The 16,726-nt window shown below is 43.9% G+C and overlaps 1 protein-coding gene across 1 annotated transcript; it reads right to left on the reverse strand.

Moving 5' to 3' along the window:
• Positions 1 to 7,028: 7,028 nt before the first annotated feature.
• Positions 7,029 to 16,264, reverse strand: LOC310933460 (potassium voltage-gated channel subfamily A member 7-like). Its single transcript, XM_083896956.1, has 3 exons — positions 15,991 to 16,264; positions 13,202 to 13,948; positions 7,029 to 8,797 (listed from the first exon to the last, which is right to left on the reverse strand). Exons 2-3 carry the CDS (start codon positions 13,886 to 13,888, stop codon positions 7,856 to 7,858), a joined length of 1,629 nt encoding a protein of 542 aa, XP_083753082.1. The 5' UTR covers positions 13,889 to 13,948; positions 15,991 to 16,264; the 3' UTR covers positions 7,029 to 7,855.
• Positions 16,265 to 16,726: the final 462 nt, after the last annotated feature.

Below are 16,726 nucleotides of genomic sequence, written 5' to 3' on the forward strand. Positions count from 1 at the left end.
CTAAGGAGGCGGCCATTTTGGACCACCAATTTGTTACGGTAGCCCACAATGGACAAAGTAAACATCTTTTGAGTTTTGATGCTCACTGAAGGCTAGGCTGAGGTGAGGGATATTCAACTGCAACATGAAACTACACCAATACATTTTGCGCACTCTACCTTTAAAGACTTGATTGACAGATCCAGGTTATATGTGTGTGTGTGTGTGTGTGTGTGTGTGATCTATGTAATAAAATCTTACAGATTTATTTCAACATAACCCGTTTTAATTTCCTGCTTATTTTCTTGCTCTTTAAGGCTCCGGCCACACGGAAACGAGACGTAAACGATGTTTTTCTTGTCTGCAGGGGCGATTCTAGAGTCTGTAGGGGCCCTAAGCAAAATTCCCAGGGGGCCCTTCCTTCCAATCAGTGTTCATCACCATTATGTTATAAATAATCTGACACCTACGAAAAATGTATGAATTCAAAATATTAAAGAACATTTTCCAACTTGCAGAACGATAACTTCACACAGGTTAAAGTGAGGTGGGGCCCCTTTAGGGGGGGTTTCCTACTGAGATGTCATTGCAAATCGCCCATTGTTGTTTAAGGGGGACGGGGAGGCGGCTGCTCACTGCACATTTCAGTAAAAACAGCCCTCAGGCTCCGAGTGTCGGGGGGGCCCCCTACCGGCTCAGGGCCCCAAGCAGTCGCCTGCCCTGCCTGTTCACAAGCTGCGCCCCTGCTTGTCTTTTTGAAGAAGGTTTTCCGTCAACGCGGCTTGGTTTCAGGAAATCTCCAAACGACGTCGTTAATACAATAAAAATTCACCTCGACTCATTTTCGCGTGGAACGCAAACAGAAGGAAAATGAGACGGACGGTGGACGCCGAAGCGATGCTTCCTCTGCCGGCGGCGGAAAGGGAATCTTCTCAGAATGAGGAAAAATGTCGCTCGTGTGAGCGTCGCTAGTGTTCGGTAACTAAAGACGGACGGAGAAAGATGCTAAAGACGACCGACGATCGCACGAGAGGCTGAGCTTAAACGTAGATGAGACGCCAGTTGACTTAATCCTCTCAAAGAACAACTGGAGATATGCGATTTGGGGGGGTGGGGGGGGGGAGTGAGAGGCCGGCAGATGGCCAGAAAGACGTCAATCCTTTTTCATTCTTCCCAGACAGCAGCGGCAGAATGGAACTGTGGGTAATTGCAAGCAGGTCGTGACGTGGGAAAGTAGTGACGTGTTGTGACGGTTCGACAAGAAATCTGAAAATAACACGACGAAATTCATCAGGAGTTGTGGACAACGACGATGTGGGCGCTGCGGTGGACGGCGAGCGACGAAGCGCTAATCTGTGCCGTAGCATGAGAGCGATGGTGGTGTTACAGCATCGGAGGTGACGGAGGGTCACGACTTTAATCAGTGGAGCCGCGATAAGAGGCGGGGCCTGTTTTCTTAAAGCTGGAGTGTGTCACTTTAATTATGCAGGATAGTTTGTTTGTTTTTTTACCCCTAATTTAACATCGTTGGAGTCACTTGCGATGGTGAAATGTCTTGTTGTGAAGAGATTCTGGTTCTGGAGATCAAGGTGGTCCTTCAGAATCCAGAGGTCTCGCAAAGTCTCAGTTCTTTTGCGAGAAACAAATAAAATATCAACAAATATCAGCCACATTCAAACCATAATCTAGGCGAGGGTTTAGGTCAATGTTGTCTAAGGTGCAGCTGAGGTTAATCTGCTAGTTTTTTAATCGCATCAGTGTTTTAGCCACATGGAAAAAGCCTTTCAGAAACCACAAAAATGACATTTTTTCTGAAGATAAAATGGGTCCCAGATCGGGAAAATCTCAAAATGCCACTGTTTTCCTGTTTTCTTCTCTTTTGAATCTGAAGCCAAGCTCGTAAATTTTGTTCTCGCTTAAATTTAGAATCTTCTCCGGTTTTGGTACGGCAGCGCTACAGCGCCACATACAGGCCTGGCATATGTACTGCGGTGTGTGGATGAAGACATTTCCTGTCATGTTTTTTACACAGAAACTTTTGTTTACGTTTCGTTCTGTTTCCGTGTGGCTACACTAGTAGAACCATATGAGGTTCTTTAGCTTGTCCTCATTGGAGAACCCTTTTGGAGGGTTCCACCAAGAACCCTTTTAAAACCCTTTATTCAGGAAAGGGGTTTTAAAGGGTTCTCTGGATCAAAATGGTTCTTACTGGAACCATTAGTGTTACCAAGAACTCTTGAAAAACCCTTTAATTTCGGGAAACGGTTTTTCAGAAGGAAATGGTTCCAGGTAGAACCTCAGCCCTTGTAGAAGAACCCTTTTGGAACCCTTATTTCGAAGAGTGTAGGACTATCAAAGTCTATCAACTGCCACAGCCACTAGGGGGCGACTCCATTGGTGGCAACACTAACTTAGTTTGAATAGAGGGGTCTATGGGAAATTTAGCCTGTTCTTCCCAATTTACACGTCAATAATAAACGGTTTTCTGACGAGTTAATGCTCCCGATCACTATAGTTAGAACGTGGTGTCAGTTTTGTAAATTATGTTCCAGTTTAGAGGAAAATACAATAAAAATTGACGGTAAAATACAACACACTGTGAAACAACTGTGTAAACGGAGTTAAAATCATCACTTTAATACAGTTCACATTCATATTCTGCTCTCTGAAATCAACTGTTCTGGCAAATCTTGATTCATGGATTAATTTTTATGTGCGTAATTGCGGAGCGTTGTTTTCTTCATCCACTTTAATTTGAGGAAAAGCTTGAATTTCAAACCACTTTAATGACAAATGTTTGACAAAGAAACGTTTGTCTGTCGCCAGCTGGACATAATTAGCCTGTAATAATTCAGTAAAATCACGTGGTCATCATGTGGATCACAGTCACAGATCCATGATTAATACTGAAAAAAAGAAGAAGAAAAAAAACCCTGACCCAGAAACTAAGACGTGTCTGTTTTGTTTCAAGAGCGTGGAAAGAAAAAAGAAAAAAGAAAAGAAAAGCATAACACGAGTCATCTGTGTCATATGGGATAAATGAGGGGAAAAGAAAGATCCTTTCAAGACGAGAAGATGCTGCGTTTGAATAATCTGATCCACTCTTTTATTTCACCGTCGCACTGTAAAATCACAGCTGCTGTCCTGGAAACACAGTCTGCCATCTAGAGGCGGCAGCAGTCATTACATCCACAGCAGCACCTTCCTCACAGAGATAACATGATATTTATCATATTAACTTACCTCATTTATACATATATATGTCTGTATATATATATATATATATATATATGTGTGTGTGTATATAAATGTGTACTCTATATATATGTATATATTTATACACACACACACATATATATTTACAACCATGTTAGCCCTGTAAATAGATGTAGGTCACACCACAGCCTATTTATAGAAGTATCTTATATTTCTCTCATAATGAGGTGAATGTGTTTTTTTTAATCCCTTAAACATAATCTACGTCTCCTCTTGTTGTTGTGTTAAATTTATTACTGTTATTACTATTATTAGTAGTAGTAGTTTGCTCTGATTTATCCTGTACTCATACGTTTGACAAAATAAGCTTATTTTTGTTGAAATATTCCTTTAAAATGTTGATTATGTTTTGTTTTGTTTTGTTTTTCGAGAATCGAGAAACATTTGCCTTCAAAAATAGGAAAAAACACAAGAGCTAGAAATTCCGAGTCAGCGTTCCCAAATGCTAATGCTGCGTTCCGGTTAACTTTGGACTAAAACTAGCACACGCAATAATAATAATAACAGTATACAGAAAACAGGGAAATCTAATAATTCCCAACTATTAAAAAATAAGAAAAACCTGAATTTTCTGACTCAGCATTCTACCCCCAAATAATAATTACAATGAATGCATGAACATGATTGTTGGAAATGCTGAGTCGGCATTAAAGCCATTTCCCTCCATGTTTGTATTTTCTTGATTCGTGAAATTTGGCTGCTGCTGATTCTTCAGACGTGTGGAGAACATTTGGCTGCCGTGTCAACGCGGCGTGTCACGACAAACACCAGGAAAACTAATATATAATCAAACGTTTGTCCTGGAGCTCAGGAGGACTCGCTAAGTGAGAACATTAACTTCTTCACAGCCGAGTGAAAGCGGGTTCGTGCCGATCGCTGAATCTGTCGCCCTGAAGAAAAAGAACAGAGGCTCCAGGTGATCCGTCATCTTCTGGATCGTCTTTCAAACTGACCGAAGATAGAGAGGAGAGAGGAGAGAGGAGAGAGGAGAGAGGAGAGAGGAGAGTGGAGAGAGGAGAGAGGAGAGAGGCTCCAGGACATGAGTCAGTGCAGTCTGAGGGAGGAGAAACTGCCCAAATCCAGGTGTCCATGTCTCGCAGAGTCTTGTCCAAGACGCCTCAAAGCTCTAAATGCTGCTTTGAAAGGAGCTTTAACAAAGTCCGGCTGAGTCTCTAAATCCTGAAGTTAAAAAAATAAATGTTCTACTAATATCCTGTAAAAACCTGACGCGGATTTAATCGCAGAATTCGGTCAAAGTAGAGATGACTGAGCATTTGCTTTATTTCTACAACTACAAAAACTTTAAGGGATAGTTCAGATTTTGTATGGGCTAATTGAGCTGTATGTGTGCGCCCCCTGCTGGCCCCCCGTCCCCTATTTATTACCATATAATAGCACAGATTATTAAGCATTCATGACCTGCACCAAAGTCCATAGAGGAAATCAGTGATTTTACATCACAGCACACAGGACTTCATTCGTCCTCCATCGTTAATCCAGTAGTTGTTATTTATTATATAGTAAACACATGTTTTCTCTATGGGCTTTGGTGTAGGAGAGTGAGTGGGTACACTCTTAGAAACAAGGGTTCCAAAGGGGTTCTTCTACTAGGGCTGAGGTTCTACCTGGAACCATTTGCTTCTGCTTTTCAAGGGTTCTTGGCAACACTGATGGTTCCAGTAAGAACCATTTTGATCCAGAGAACCCTTTAAAACCTCTTTCCTGGATAAAGGGTTTTAAAAGGGTTCTTGGTGGAACCCTCCAAAAGGGTTCCAGGTGGAACCTTTATAAAAAGGTTCTACCTGAAGCCAAAAAGGGTTCTCCTATGAGGACAAGCCAAAGAACCTTATATGGTTCTACGAGTGTAGCCACACGGAAACAGAACGAAAGGGTTCCAGGGTTCTCCTATGAGGACAAGCCCAAGAACCTTATATGGTTCTACTTAAGCACTTTTATTTCTAAGACTATTCTCACAGACTTTAGTTTCCCAGTCAGAAAACGGTCGTCTCTCCCTCGTAATATTGTCCAGGGAGCCGTTACTTCATGTGTCTGGTCCCTCCATCATGCTTTTGCGTCTCACCTGGGACCTCCCCCCCACCAGTCGAGCGTGACCGTAAAAACCTCCCGATCACCCCCAGGAGACAGAAAGTCTCACCTTCCTCCCGATGTCTGACCTCCTTACCTATATTTCTGAGGCTGAGTCCATGTGCGATCTCGTTCTTTTGGCCTCCGCCCAAAGCTTGTGACCACAGGGAAGGTTTGGAATGGAACCGAAAAACTTAGCTTTCAGCTCCGTCCTCCTCCACAATGGCCCACAACACTAAAGTACATCGTGTGTGATATAATCCAGCGACTTTTTTACATTAAAGGGATTGTTACCGGACCACACGTGGTTTGTCGTAGTGGTTTGCGCTCTTGACTTTGCAGCAAGAAGGCCTGGGGTCGAGCCCCAGTTGGAACAAGGGCCTTTCTGCATGGAGTTAGCATGATCTGCCCGTATGTGCATGGGTTTTCTCTGGGTTCTACGGCTGTTTGTCTCTATATGTGGCCCTGTGATGGACTGGCGAGGGTGTACCCCGCCTATCGCTCTATGTCAGCAGCAGATATCGGCACCGCGACCCTCCGGTGGAGGATAAAGGGTTAGATCATGGATGGATTGTTCAGGGTCTTTTTTGTATGAGGTTCCCGGGACACGGTCAATGCTAACTTTGCCCTCTATGCCCACAGGGCGGCCACCAATGCCGGGAATGGAAAACCCTAAACCCTAACCCAAAGGAAAAACTGATTATAGTCGCTTAACGAAAGGCTCGTCGCACGAAATCGACATCGAGGTAAGTCCACAAAAAGCATCCTTTGCTGCTGTTTCTGACTGGAAACTGAGGTTTGTGTTGCTTTGTAAACCTCCCACACCAAAGTCCAGAGAGAAAATCAGCGATTTTACATCCCAGCGCACAGTCAAGTTGTTAATCCACTGCTCGCTCCATCCATCACTTCATGGATGTGTGTTATTTTCTGACCAAACACGGCAGCAGTCGAACCAGCAGCTAAAATCGCAGATTTCCTCTGTGGACTCTGGAGTGGCAGAGTTCCTACTTACTTTCTATGGTACATGGCAAACTCAGCATTGACCGTGCGTGGCTTCACTGCTGGGACAGAAATGTCGCCCGAGGCCTCGTCAGCTACACTGACCTCAGATCATCTTTCCCTGCTGTATTACACTGTACATACAACCACATGAACATGAGCTACATGTCCGCGCTACGGTGACTCGCGCCGTGAGTATGTAGCATCAACACCTGCCACACTTACCGTACGTTTAGCCTCTGTATGAACACATATGTAATCCTGTCTGTTTTGATATGTGGCACACAATTTGTGCTATTTAAAATGTCCTTATGCCCTCATAGATATATATATTTTTTTAGTATTCATTATTATTTTTGACCCGTTTTCTCTCAGTCTGGCATACATTTTATTTTCGGTGGTAGTGTTGTATTATGAATGGACAGTGGACACATTAAAAAATAATTAACGATTTTAAACACCAATTTGTTTAATTGCTGTTTATACAGATAGCACATTTTTGGCACTTAAGGTGCTGAGTGTGAGTAATTGAAACTACACAAAAAATAATTGAGCAATTAAATCAGTGTTGTAGCTGATGAGTGACACGTCCTCGGCTGTGTTATCCCACCAAATTAAATCTTGTATTATATGAGGGAAAATGACATATTTTGTGTTAAAAAAACGATTTGATGCTAAGCAGCAGTTTTTAGGGAGTGCCTCGATGGCTGAGTCTTCAGCTTCAAATGCTCTCACGTTGCCCAAAAGTAGCCAGAAGCTACATGTGTTACTTCTTTGTGAAAGCGAGTTGCAGCTTGATGAAGTGAACAACAGCTGACAGCGAATGAATGAACGTTAGATTTCATCAGTCGACCTGCAGAACATTGACTTTTATTTGATCATTCAGGAAAAACAGACCAATGCTCTATTTCTGTCAAATATAATCAAGCACAAGTTTAAGATCGGTCGGTAGGTTGATCACACGAGAGGCGCAAACGGGGGCTCAAATCAGTCCAAGCAGGGCCGTTTCAACAGACTTTGGGGGGCCCCCCAGGCAAGAGGGGTCTGTGGGCCCCACATCAATCTAAACTAAACGAACCACAGGGAGCTAGGGACATAATATTTAACTGTTAGCTTGTAGTGATACGCATATTTGATTTGGTAGAGATGTGTTATGTGAGTCATGAATCATGGATATATCCACGAGTATTTGTGTGAAACCAGGACAACAGTTTGCGGACAAAACAAGACATTGGAGGACGTCATCGTTTTGAGGTTCTGGAAACATCGATTGACAATTTTCTGACATTTATGGACAAAACAAATTAAAATAAATAATCGTTCGTTGCAGCCCTGTTGTGGACTGCATTTCGATGGGCCCCCCGCTCAGCTCTAGGCCCTGGGACACTGTCTTTTGTGCCTCCCCTGTTGTATCGCCGAGTCCAAGTCTTTGTGGACAAGTACGTTAAGTGTCACCTCCATGGAGCTCACCCTTTCTTTTAATATTAGTCTAAAAACTGTGTCCGTCTGCTCTCTGTCACACCTGAGTGACCAGAGGTTCTTTGAGGTAAACATTAATCCCTCGCAGATCCCCGGTCGTCCGTCCATCACAAAGTCCCGTAAGGAGAGTCCCGTTGAGCGGAGGACACACACCTCTGCTGTTCTGTCCATTCAGAGGCTCGTAATCCTCCGTGCATTCGGGCTCCTCGTCCTGTCCTTCCTCATCTCCACCCTCGCCGTCTTCGTCTTCGTTGTCCTTTTCCCAGAGCAGCGTGGAGACGTGGTGATACTCCGAAGTTCCCTCGCACTCGTTCCCTCGGTGGTAGAAGTAGCTGAAGTTGGACACGATGACGGGCACCGGCAAGGAGATGGTGAGGACGCCGGCGATGGCGCACATGGAGCCCACCAGTTTCCCCCCAACAGTCTCCGGGAACATGTCCCCGTAGCCGACTGTCGTCATGGACACCACCGCCCACCAGAAAGCCTCGGGGATGCTGGTGAACGACGTGTCGGGTCTGTCCACCTCAGCAAAGTAGACGGCGCTAGAAAAGAGTATGACGCCGATGAAGAGGAAGAAGATGAGCAGGGCGAGCTCCCTGAGGCTGGCCTTCAGAGTCTGGCCCAGGATCTGCAGACCCTTTGAATGACGAGACAGCTTGAAGATCCTGAAGACCCTGACCAGCCTGATGACCCTGATGAGGGCCAGAGACATGGAGGGCTGCGCGCCTTTGTCCTTGGCCAACTCCGTGCCAAGCGTGATGAAGTAGGGAATGATGGCGAAGAAGTCGATGGTGTTCATGACGTCTTTGAAGAAGTGAATCTTGCTCGGAGAGCAGATCAAGCGCACGATGAGTTCAAAGGAGAACCAGAAGATGCAAATCGTCTCCACGATGAAGAAGGGGTCCTGGAAGGGAGTGAATCCAGGTGGGATCAAGATGGTTTCGTTCTCAATGGTGGGGTGAGGGGCCACGGTGAATTTCTGCAAAACAAAGGAGAATTAAAAAGTGTTAAGAGTTGTACTTCACAAACAAGATCACAATCCAGAAGACCTTCTGGATCTGAATAGAACTTTACCTGCGTATAGCTATTAGCACCTTACATAACATGGTTTAAGGTTAGGGTAACCCTGATGTTTCTGAGATACACGCATCTGAACGTGTTAATATTTGCCAACTTTATCGGCTGACTTGTTGCCTTGTTTATGGTAACATACTGTACTGATCGCCTGATTGATCTGTGTCAAAAACTGTAGACAGGAACTTCCTCACAGAAGGAAAGACAAACCTCCAGATAAAGCCACACTGATGAAAACATAAGCTCCTTGGCAGAGAAAACCAAATGGCAAACGAAGCCTTGTGCCAAACAGATGCCAAATATGTTCCGTCATCTGTCGGTTATAAAGCACGAGTTGGAAAGGGAACTGTGAGAATAAAGGCGAAAGGTAGGCCGATAACAGAGAGCTCCATGGCGACGAGTGTCAACAGAGCGGAAATAAAGATTAAGAAGAGTAAACAGGAGACGGGCAGAAGATAAACGAGAAGAAGCGATTATTTCCAAAGTTCCTCCTCAGCACATTCGCGGTATGACATCTGTCATCGGGATCTGATGTGAGGCCTGTGATACGGTGCTAACTTCTCTCTCTTCTCCATTTTCACCGTCGCGGCTTTATTTTTTCCTCATGGACTTTTATATGAATCGGTTTCTCTAAATTTAAACATTTTGTTCATGTGACTCTGGGTTTGCGTTACCCCTGCAGTCTCCTGCTCCACACGAAGCATTCGACACTTCATTTAAAGCAGCTGCTTGTTTTTATTTCCCGGAACTCGTCGCAGGTTTGAAACGGCTGAGCGTTCGTGTCTTTTAACAAATTAGATAGAGTTACTCAAGAGAGTATTTCTTGTGTTTTTGTCCATCGGCCATGTTTTCCCTCGCCCACAGTTCAGACAAGGCTTTTCTTGGCCTGTTTTGCAACGACACCCTCTCGTTTTCAAGCCAGTCCTAAAAACGTATCTGACAAGCCAAACGCTTTGAACGCGGCATCAGTTTCGTACCAAATACCGGTTCTTGTTTCATACCAGAATACAGCGCGAGGTTGAGCTAACGAAAAGTCATCCAAGTTAGTCAAATCTAACCATCGGTATCCAGATTTACCAAAATTTGACAAATGTTTTGAAAAAAAAAAACATCTGACTATACCATGTCCTCCAAAATTTGACATTTTTAAAAAAAAACTTTTTTGGTCCAACATTTGACAAAAACGTCATACTATACTATGTCGTCCAAAATTTGACACATTTTCTGAACAAAAATTTGGGGCCAAAATTTGACAAAAACGTCATACTATACTATGTCGTCCAAAATTTGATGTTATGAAAAAAAAATTTGGATTCAAAATTTGACAAAAACATCTGACTATACCATGTCGTCCAAAATTTGACAATTTTTTTTGAAAACTTTTTTTTGGTCCAAAATTTAACAAAAACGTCATACTATACTATGTCGTCCAAAATTTGATGTTATGAAAAAAAAATGTTGATTCAAAATTTGACAAAAACATCTGACTATACCATGTCGTCCAAAATTTGACAATTTTTTTTGAAAACTTTTTTTTTGTCCAAAATTTAACAAAAACGTCATACTATACTATGTCGTCCAAAATTTGATGTTATGAAAAAAAAATGTTGATTCAAAATTTGACAAAAACATCTGACTATACCATGTCGTCCAAAATTTGACAATTTTTTTTGAAAACTTTTTTTTGGTCCACAATTTGACAAAAACGTCATACTATACAATGTCGTCCAAAATCTGTCAAATTTTCGGAACAAACATTTTTGGTCCAAAATTTGACAAAAACATCATACTATACAATGTCGTCCAAAATTGGTCAAATTTTCTGAACAAAGAATTTGGTCAAAAATTTGACAAAAACGTCATACTATACTATGTCGTCCAAAATTGGTCAAATTTTCTGAACAAATTAAATAGAGTTACTCAAGAGAGTATTTCTTGTGTTTTTGTCCATCGGCCTTGTTTTCACTCGCCCACAGTTCAGACAAGGCTTTTCTTGGCCTGTTGCAACGACACCCTCTCGTTTTCAAGCCAGTCCTAAAAACGTATCTGACAAGCCAAACGCTTTGACCGCGGCATCAGTTTCGTACCAAATACCGGTTCTTGTTTCATACCAGAATACAGCGCGAGGTTTAACTAACGAGAAGTCATCCGAGTTAGTCAAATCTAACCATCGCTCTCCAGATTTATCGAGTTATTTCCTCCAGAAGATAGATATTGTTGGTGTCTCGTGTGTCTGCCTGAGGTTTGACGTGTTGTTGGTTGAGAGATGGTCTGCATACCTTGGTTTTAATGAGTGGTTATTTGAGTTACCGTCGCCTTAGAGTCAGTCTGGTCATTCTCCTCTGACCTTTGGCATCAACAAGGCGTTCACTCCAGACCTCAGACCGACAACCGTGCTACGTTTAAAGTCAACATTTGATTGAACTTCAGTTGTTTGTCTTGACCGTGTCATGAGATTGGGTTTTTGTCTTCAGGAGACGTTGAACAGTTTTACCTAATGAAGATGATTTACCATCTGTTGAGTGAGTGACTACATGGGGACGTCTGTGAACGTAGGATTGCTATCTATGTTCACGTCTGTGAAGGTCATCCAGGTCATAAGCATCTTCAGTAGTTAGCCGTAGGCGACTGGAGTAAGTTTGAAGATGTCTCACCTCTCCTCTGAGAGGCTTCTTCAGTTCTGAAGAACTAACCCTAACCCGGACCCTAATCCTAACCAGCGTCGTGTTTGCTGATGGAGGACGTAAAGCTGGCTCACGCTTCTACCTGGTCGCCCTGAAGGCCATTTTTTTTTTTTTTAAATTGTGCTGCTGTCATCAGAGATGCTGTTCAGTTCGAGCCTCTTTTCCATGCCGATGAGTCACCGTGTTTATTAATACATTAATACATTTGTTTATGTGTTAAAGTGCACTCCCGGTTGTCCTTTCTCTATATATAGGCCTTTAGATCTCCAAGGGGTAACGTGAGACGGGCTCACTTCCCGTCGCTTCCCTTCACATTTGGCGCTTGACTCTTGAACTCTCCGTTCTCGATCTCTCAGAACTGTTGAAGCATCCACTCGTCTGCTCTGGCAGTCGCCCCCATGTCTCTACTCCATGTATCTTCACCTTAACACCCAACATTGCCTGTACTCTGTCGGGCTCGCCCTGTCTCCAACAATAATCCCTGGAAATCTGCTGCTCTTACTCTTTTGTCTGCCCTTGATCTAAAATCATAGTTTGGGCGTTTCCTCAATATCCCTACAAAAAAGGTTAAAGATCATTTCTGCGAATGTTTTGCCTCAGATCTTTGAAGTGTTTCTCCGTTTTACGAAATTTTTTAGAAACTGGAAACTGAAGTATGTCGACTGCCCACACCCAAGTTCATAGAGAAAATCTGTGATTTTACCTTGTGGGGGAAAGTGGAACTGCTGGTCTAAAAACGCCTCATTTGAACTTACTGATGGAGGCAGCGTTGGATCGACAACTCATGTGTGCTGTGATGTAAAAAATCGCTGATTTTCTCTATGGACAATCTTCAGTGTCCACTTGGTAAAAGTCTGTCTAATAATCGAGAATCCTAAATTTAAGCAGGTGTAGATGTTATATTGTTGTTCAGTTTTTAAAGCTCACATAGAGTGGTCCTGTTGCTCATATATGTTAGTTATGGAGGTCTACTTACATACATTAACTTGTTTTTATGGTCAAAAACCTCCTAGTTGCTGTAAACGAGCCGATAGAAATCTGTCTTTTCTGACGCTGTTCCTCAGCCGCGATATTTCAGACTGAACTCTCAGGAGTCAGACCCAGAGTCAGAAGACACTGTCGCTCGTGAAACACCTCCACAACGGACCTTATTCTTCTTCTGCGGTTCAATGTACGCAACCGGATGTGCCCGGACTAGTGCCCGGAGCAGGAGGATCTGCTGCTCCGGAGAACCGGTGTTTACGTAACCGGACCGGGTTTTTTCAGAGATCTCGCTGAGCCCGAGATTACAATAAAACACAGCGTAGTTTTGAACCTTCAGGGCTTCTTAAACAAGGTAATGACGCAGATACACACTAAAAAACAGCGTTAATTGGAACTTCCGGTCTACGGCGGCTTTAAAAGATTGAGCCTCTGGTGCAAAAAAACCTAACCCTAAAACTATCCCTTTTGATTCTTTTGATTTTTCTCTGTTTTCACCTTGCGTCACAGCTGGTTTACATTGGTCTGTCAACGCCTTCTATCTTTACCTCCTCACAGCGTTAACATCTGTCTTTTCACCCTGTCACTCATCTGCCTCCTCTGCGGCTCTTTAAAGTGTCGTCACCGTGGACGAGCGTCCTCACCTCCCTCTGCTCCTTCTCATTCCTGAACTCGGGCAGCGTCTCCAGGCAGAAGATGAGGATGGAGATGACGATCACCATGACGCTGATGATGGCGATGATCCGGGCGCCGCTGGACGACTCCGGGTACTCAAACAGCATCCAGAGGCGACGCTTGAGCTCGTTGGTGGGTAAAGGCCTCTCCTCCTCTTTGGGGAAGCCCTCGTCCTCCTTGAAGCGGTCGATGATTTCGTCGCTGAGCTCGTAGAATCGCAGCTCCTCCATGAAGACGTCCAGGGGGACGTTGGCGGGCCGACGCAGCCTGCCGCCCGACTGGTAGAAGTAGAGGATGGCGTCGAAGCAGACGCGGCTCCTGTCCAGGAACAGTTCGTTCCTCAGCGGGTCGAAGTAGCGCAGGCGACGCTCGGGGTCTCCCAGCAGGGAGTCGGGGAACTGGGCGAGGGTGCGGAGCTGCGTCTCGTAGCGCATGCCCGACACGTTGATGGACAGACGCTCGGCCAGAGCCCAGCCGTTCCTCCACTGGCAGCGACGCCGCCTCGGCTTCTTCTCGCCGATCTCCTTCTCCAGCTTGTTGTGCTTGTCTTTGCTCTGCTTGTCCTCGTCACAAACCTCCTTAGCTTTCGAATTCCCTCCTCCGTCTGGGTCTCCTCCTCCTCCTCCTCCTCCTCCTCCTTTGTCGTGACTATCCATCTGTCTGTGTTTTTTTTGTCTTTCTTGAGTATCCCGTCTTAGTTTTTCTGACACTTTGCCCTGAGGAAAACACAGAAAGTTTAAAGTCGTATCCAGAAGCAAAATAACACAGATTGAGGCTGGGGTCGTATTTAGAGTTACAGAGATTTGCTACGGTCAATGTGATGTAAATATCGTCATTAATGTCATTAAGTTTCACGTCACTTAAGTCCCGGGTTGTACTTTCCACCTGCACGTGTTTGCAGAAGTTCACCGTGGACATACTATAGTATGTCGTCCATAATTTGACAATTTTTTTGGAAAAAAAACTGAAGTCCAAAATTTGACAAAAACATTAAACTATACCATGTCGTCGAAAATTCGAAAAAAAATGTGAAAACTTTTTTGTCTAAAATGTAACAAAAAAAAATTGGAAAAAAAATTAGTCCAAAATTTGACACAAACATCATACTATACTATGTCGTCCAAAATTTGACAAATGTTTTGAAAAAAAAAATTTTGATACAAAATTTGACAAAAACATCTGACTATACCATGTCGTCCAAAATTTGACAATATTTTTTGAAAACTTTTTTTTGGTCCAAAATTTGAAAAAACGTCATACTATACTATGTCGTCCAAAATTTGACAATTTTTGTGAAAACGTTTTTTTGGTCCAAAATATGCAAAATAAGGCTGTACTTAGAGTTACAGAGATTTGCTACGGTCAATGTGATGTGATGTGACGTCGTTAAGTTCACTTTAGTCCCGGGTCGTACGTTCCACCTGTGTTCGCAGAAGTTCACCGCGGTTGATGTGTCGTAAATGTCTTCAAGGTTATCTTTGTATTTCCAGAACAGGAGAATTCAGGCTCGGGTCTTTCTTGTTCGTAGAAGTTCACTGTGACGTAAATATCGTCATTAATATTGTTAGCGTGGGCCCACGGTTGGTGTAGCGGTTAGCACTCTTGCCTTTGCAGCAAGAAGACCCGGGTTCCTGGGTTTGATCCCCGTTTGGAACAACTTCTCCCATGTGTGCGTGGGTTTTCTCCAGGTTCTGCGGTATGCGATATGGGGTTTAGGTGAATTGGTCGCTCTAAATTGACCGTAGGTGTGAGAGTGTTGTCTCTATATGTGGCCCTGTGATGGACTTGCGAACTGTCCAGGGTGAACCCCCGCCTATCGCCCAATGTCAGCTGAGATAGGCACAGCACCCCCCGCGACCCTCTGGTGGAGGATGTAGCGGTAGATAATGGATGGATGGATATTGTTTGTGTTAGATTTGCATTTCATAATTCAGTATGAGGCTCAGGTCACACTTGCTTTGCTAGATTCTTAGAAATAAAAGTGCTAAGTAGAACCATATAAGGTTCTTCTGCTTGTCCTCATAGGAGAACCCTTTTTGGCTTCAGGTAGAGCCTTTTTATAAAGGTTCTACTTTTGGAGGGTTCAACCAAGAACCCTTTCAGGAAAAGGGTTTTAAAGGTTTCTTTGGATCAAAATGGTTCTTACTGGAACCATTAGTGTTACCAAGAACCCTTGAAAAACCCCTTTCTTCGGGAAAGTGTTTTTCAGAAGCAAATGGTTCCAGGTAGAACCTCAGCCCTTGTAGAAGAACCCTTTTGGAACCCTTATTTGTAAGAGTGTACGGGTCAACGTGAAACGCAATAATCATCAGAACGTTACAGCGGTCGATATGTCGTAAACGTCGTCGCGGTTAGCTTGGTATTCTGAAACAGGACGATGTACGTAGTACAAGACACAGGTCATACTTTTGTCGTAACTGCATGTTTGTAGAGGTTAGCGACGGTCCGTGTTACGTAAATGTCCACTGTCAGGCACACGAACCCTTTGTTAGTGGACGAACAAACACTTTTGACACTCTTGAATCCAGCAGGTGGCGCACTCTTGTTTTGTTTAATAAGCAGAAACCGATCTACGCTCGTCTTTCTTTCTGTCAGCAAAATGAGCAAATGTGGTGAAAGAGTTCTTTATTTAAAAAACTTATTGATTAAACCAAAGCAGAGTTGATATTTTTTTTAACACGACTTCAGGTGTAAACTTTATATTCATATTAATATTAACAATCATAGTACAGTATCATAGAGTCTCATGCTCGTTCACCTGTTCGTCACCACGTCCACTTCACAGAGACAGAACCTCAGTGTGACCATGACTGTCGTCCTGCTGCGTCTCCACCTCTGCACCATCTGAGCGTCCTTCACTCGGACCGAGACCCTTCATCATCGTCGTAGGTCGTCGTCATCGCAATCATCGTCAACTACGCGCCATGATGTCATGATGTCCACACGGGTCCTCCTCCTCTTCCTCCTCCTCTTCCTCCTCCTCGTGTCCTCCTCGGTGGACGCAGCAGCACTTTCTGTGTCTCCTGCGGTGGACAGAGTTGAGAGTGTGAGGTCTGTTTATAGGTCACTGACTTTATTCACCCACTCCCTGTTACTCTCTCACACATACACACACACACACACACACACACACACACATGGTGGTGGTGTGGTTGTGGGGGTTGGGGGGGGTTTGAATGCTGTCAGGCAGAAATTCAATCTTCAGTCGTCTCCCCTCTCTCGTCTCTCTCCCCTGAACCGTGGTCACTTTCTTAAACATACTGCACATGTTTTACACGTATTGAACCTTTAACGGTCTCACACACACACACACACACACACACACTGAGAAGGAAGCAGAGGTGTTGACGGTCATGGATATTTGTCCATGTCTCTCTTCTCTGCTGTCGCCCTTCCATTTTAATCAGCACTTAGTGTGGATGGTGCCAGACAACTCAACAGCGCCCCCTAAAGCAGCCACTGTTTTGAGATTTCTGTTGTTGATTTTTTTCATA

The sequence above is a fragment of the Microchirus variegatus genome, assembly GCF_963457635.1.
Source record: "Microchirus variegatus genome assembly, chromosome: 10".
Taxonomy (NCBI): domain Eukaryota; kingdom Metazoa; phylum Chordata; class Actinopteri; order Pleuronectiformes; family Soleidae; genus Microchirus; species Microchirus variegatus.

Coding starts and splice junctions, on each gene's coding strand:
- LOC310933460 (XM_083896956.1), bottom strand. CDS start 13,888: ATGGATAGTCACGACAAAGGAGGAGGAGGAGGAGGAGGAGGAGGAGAC. Junction 8,798..13,201: donor ATGAGAAGGAGCAGAGGGAG/GTGAGGACGCTC, acceptor TTTGTTTTGCAG/AAATTCACCGTGGCCCCTCA.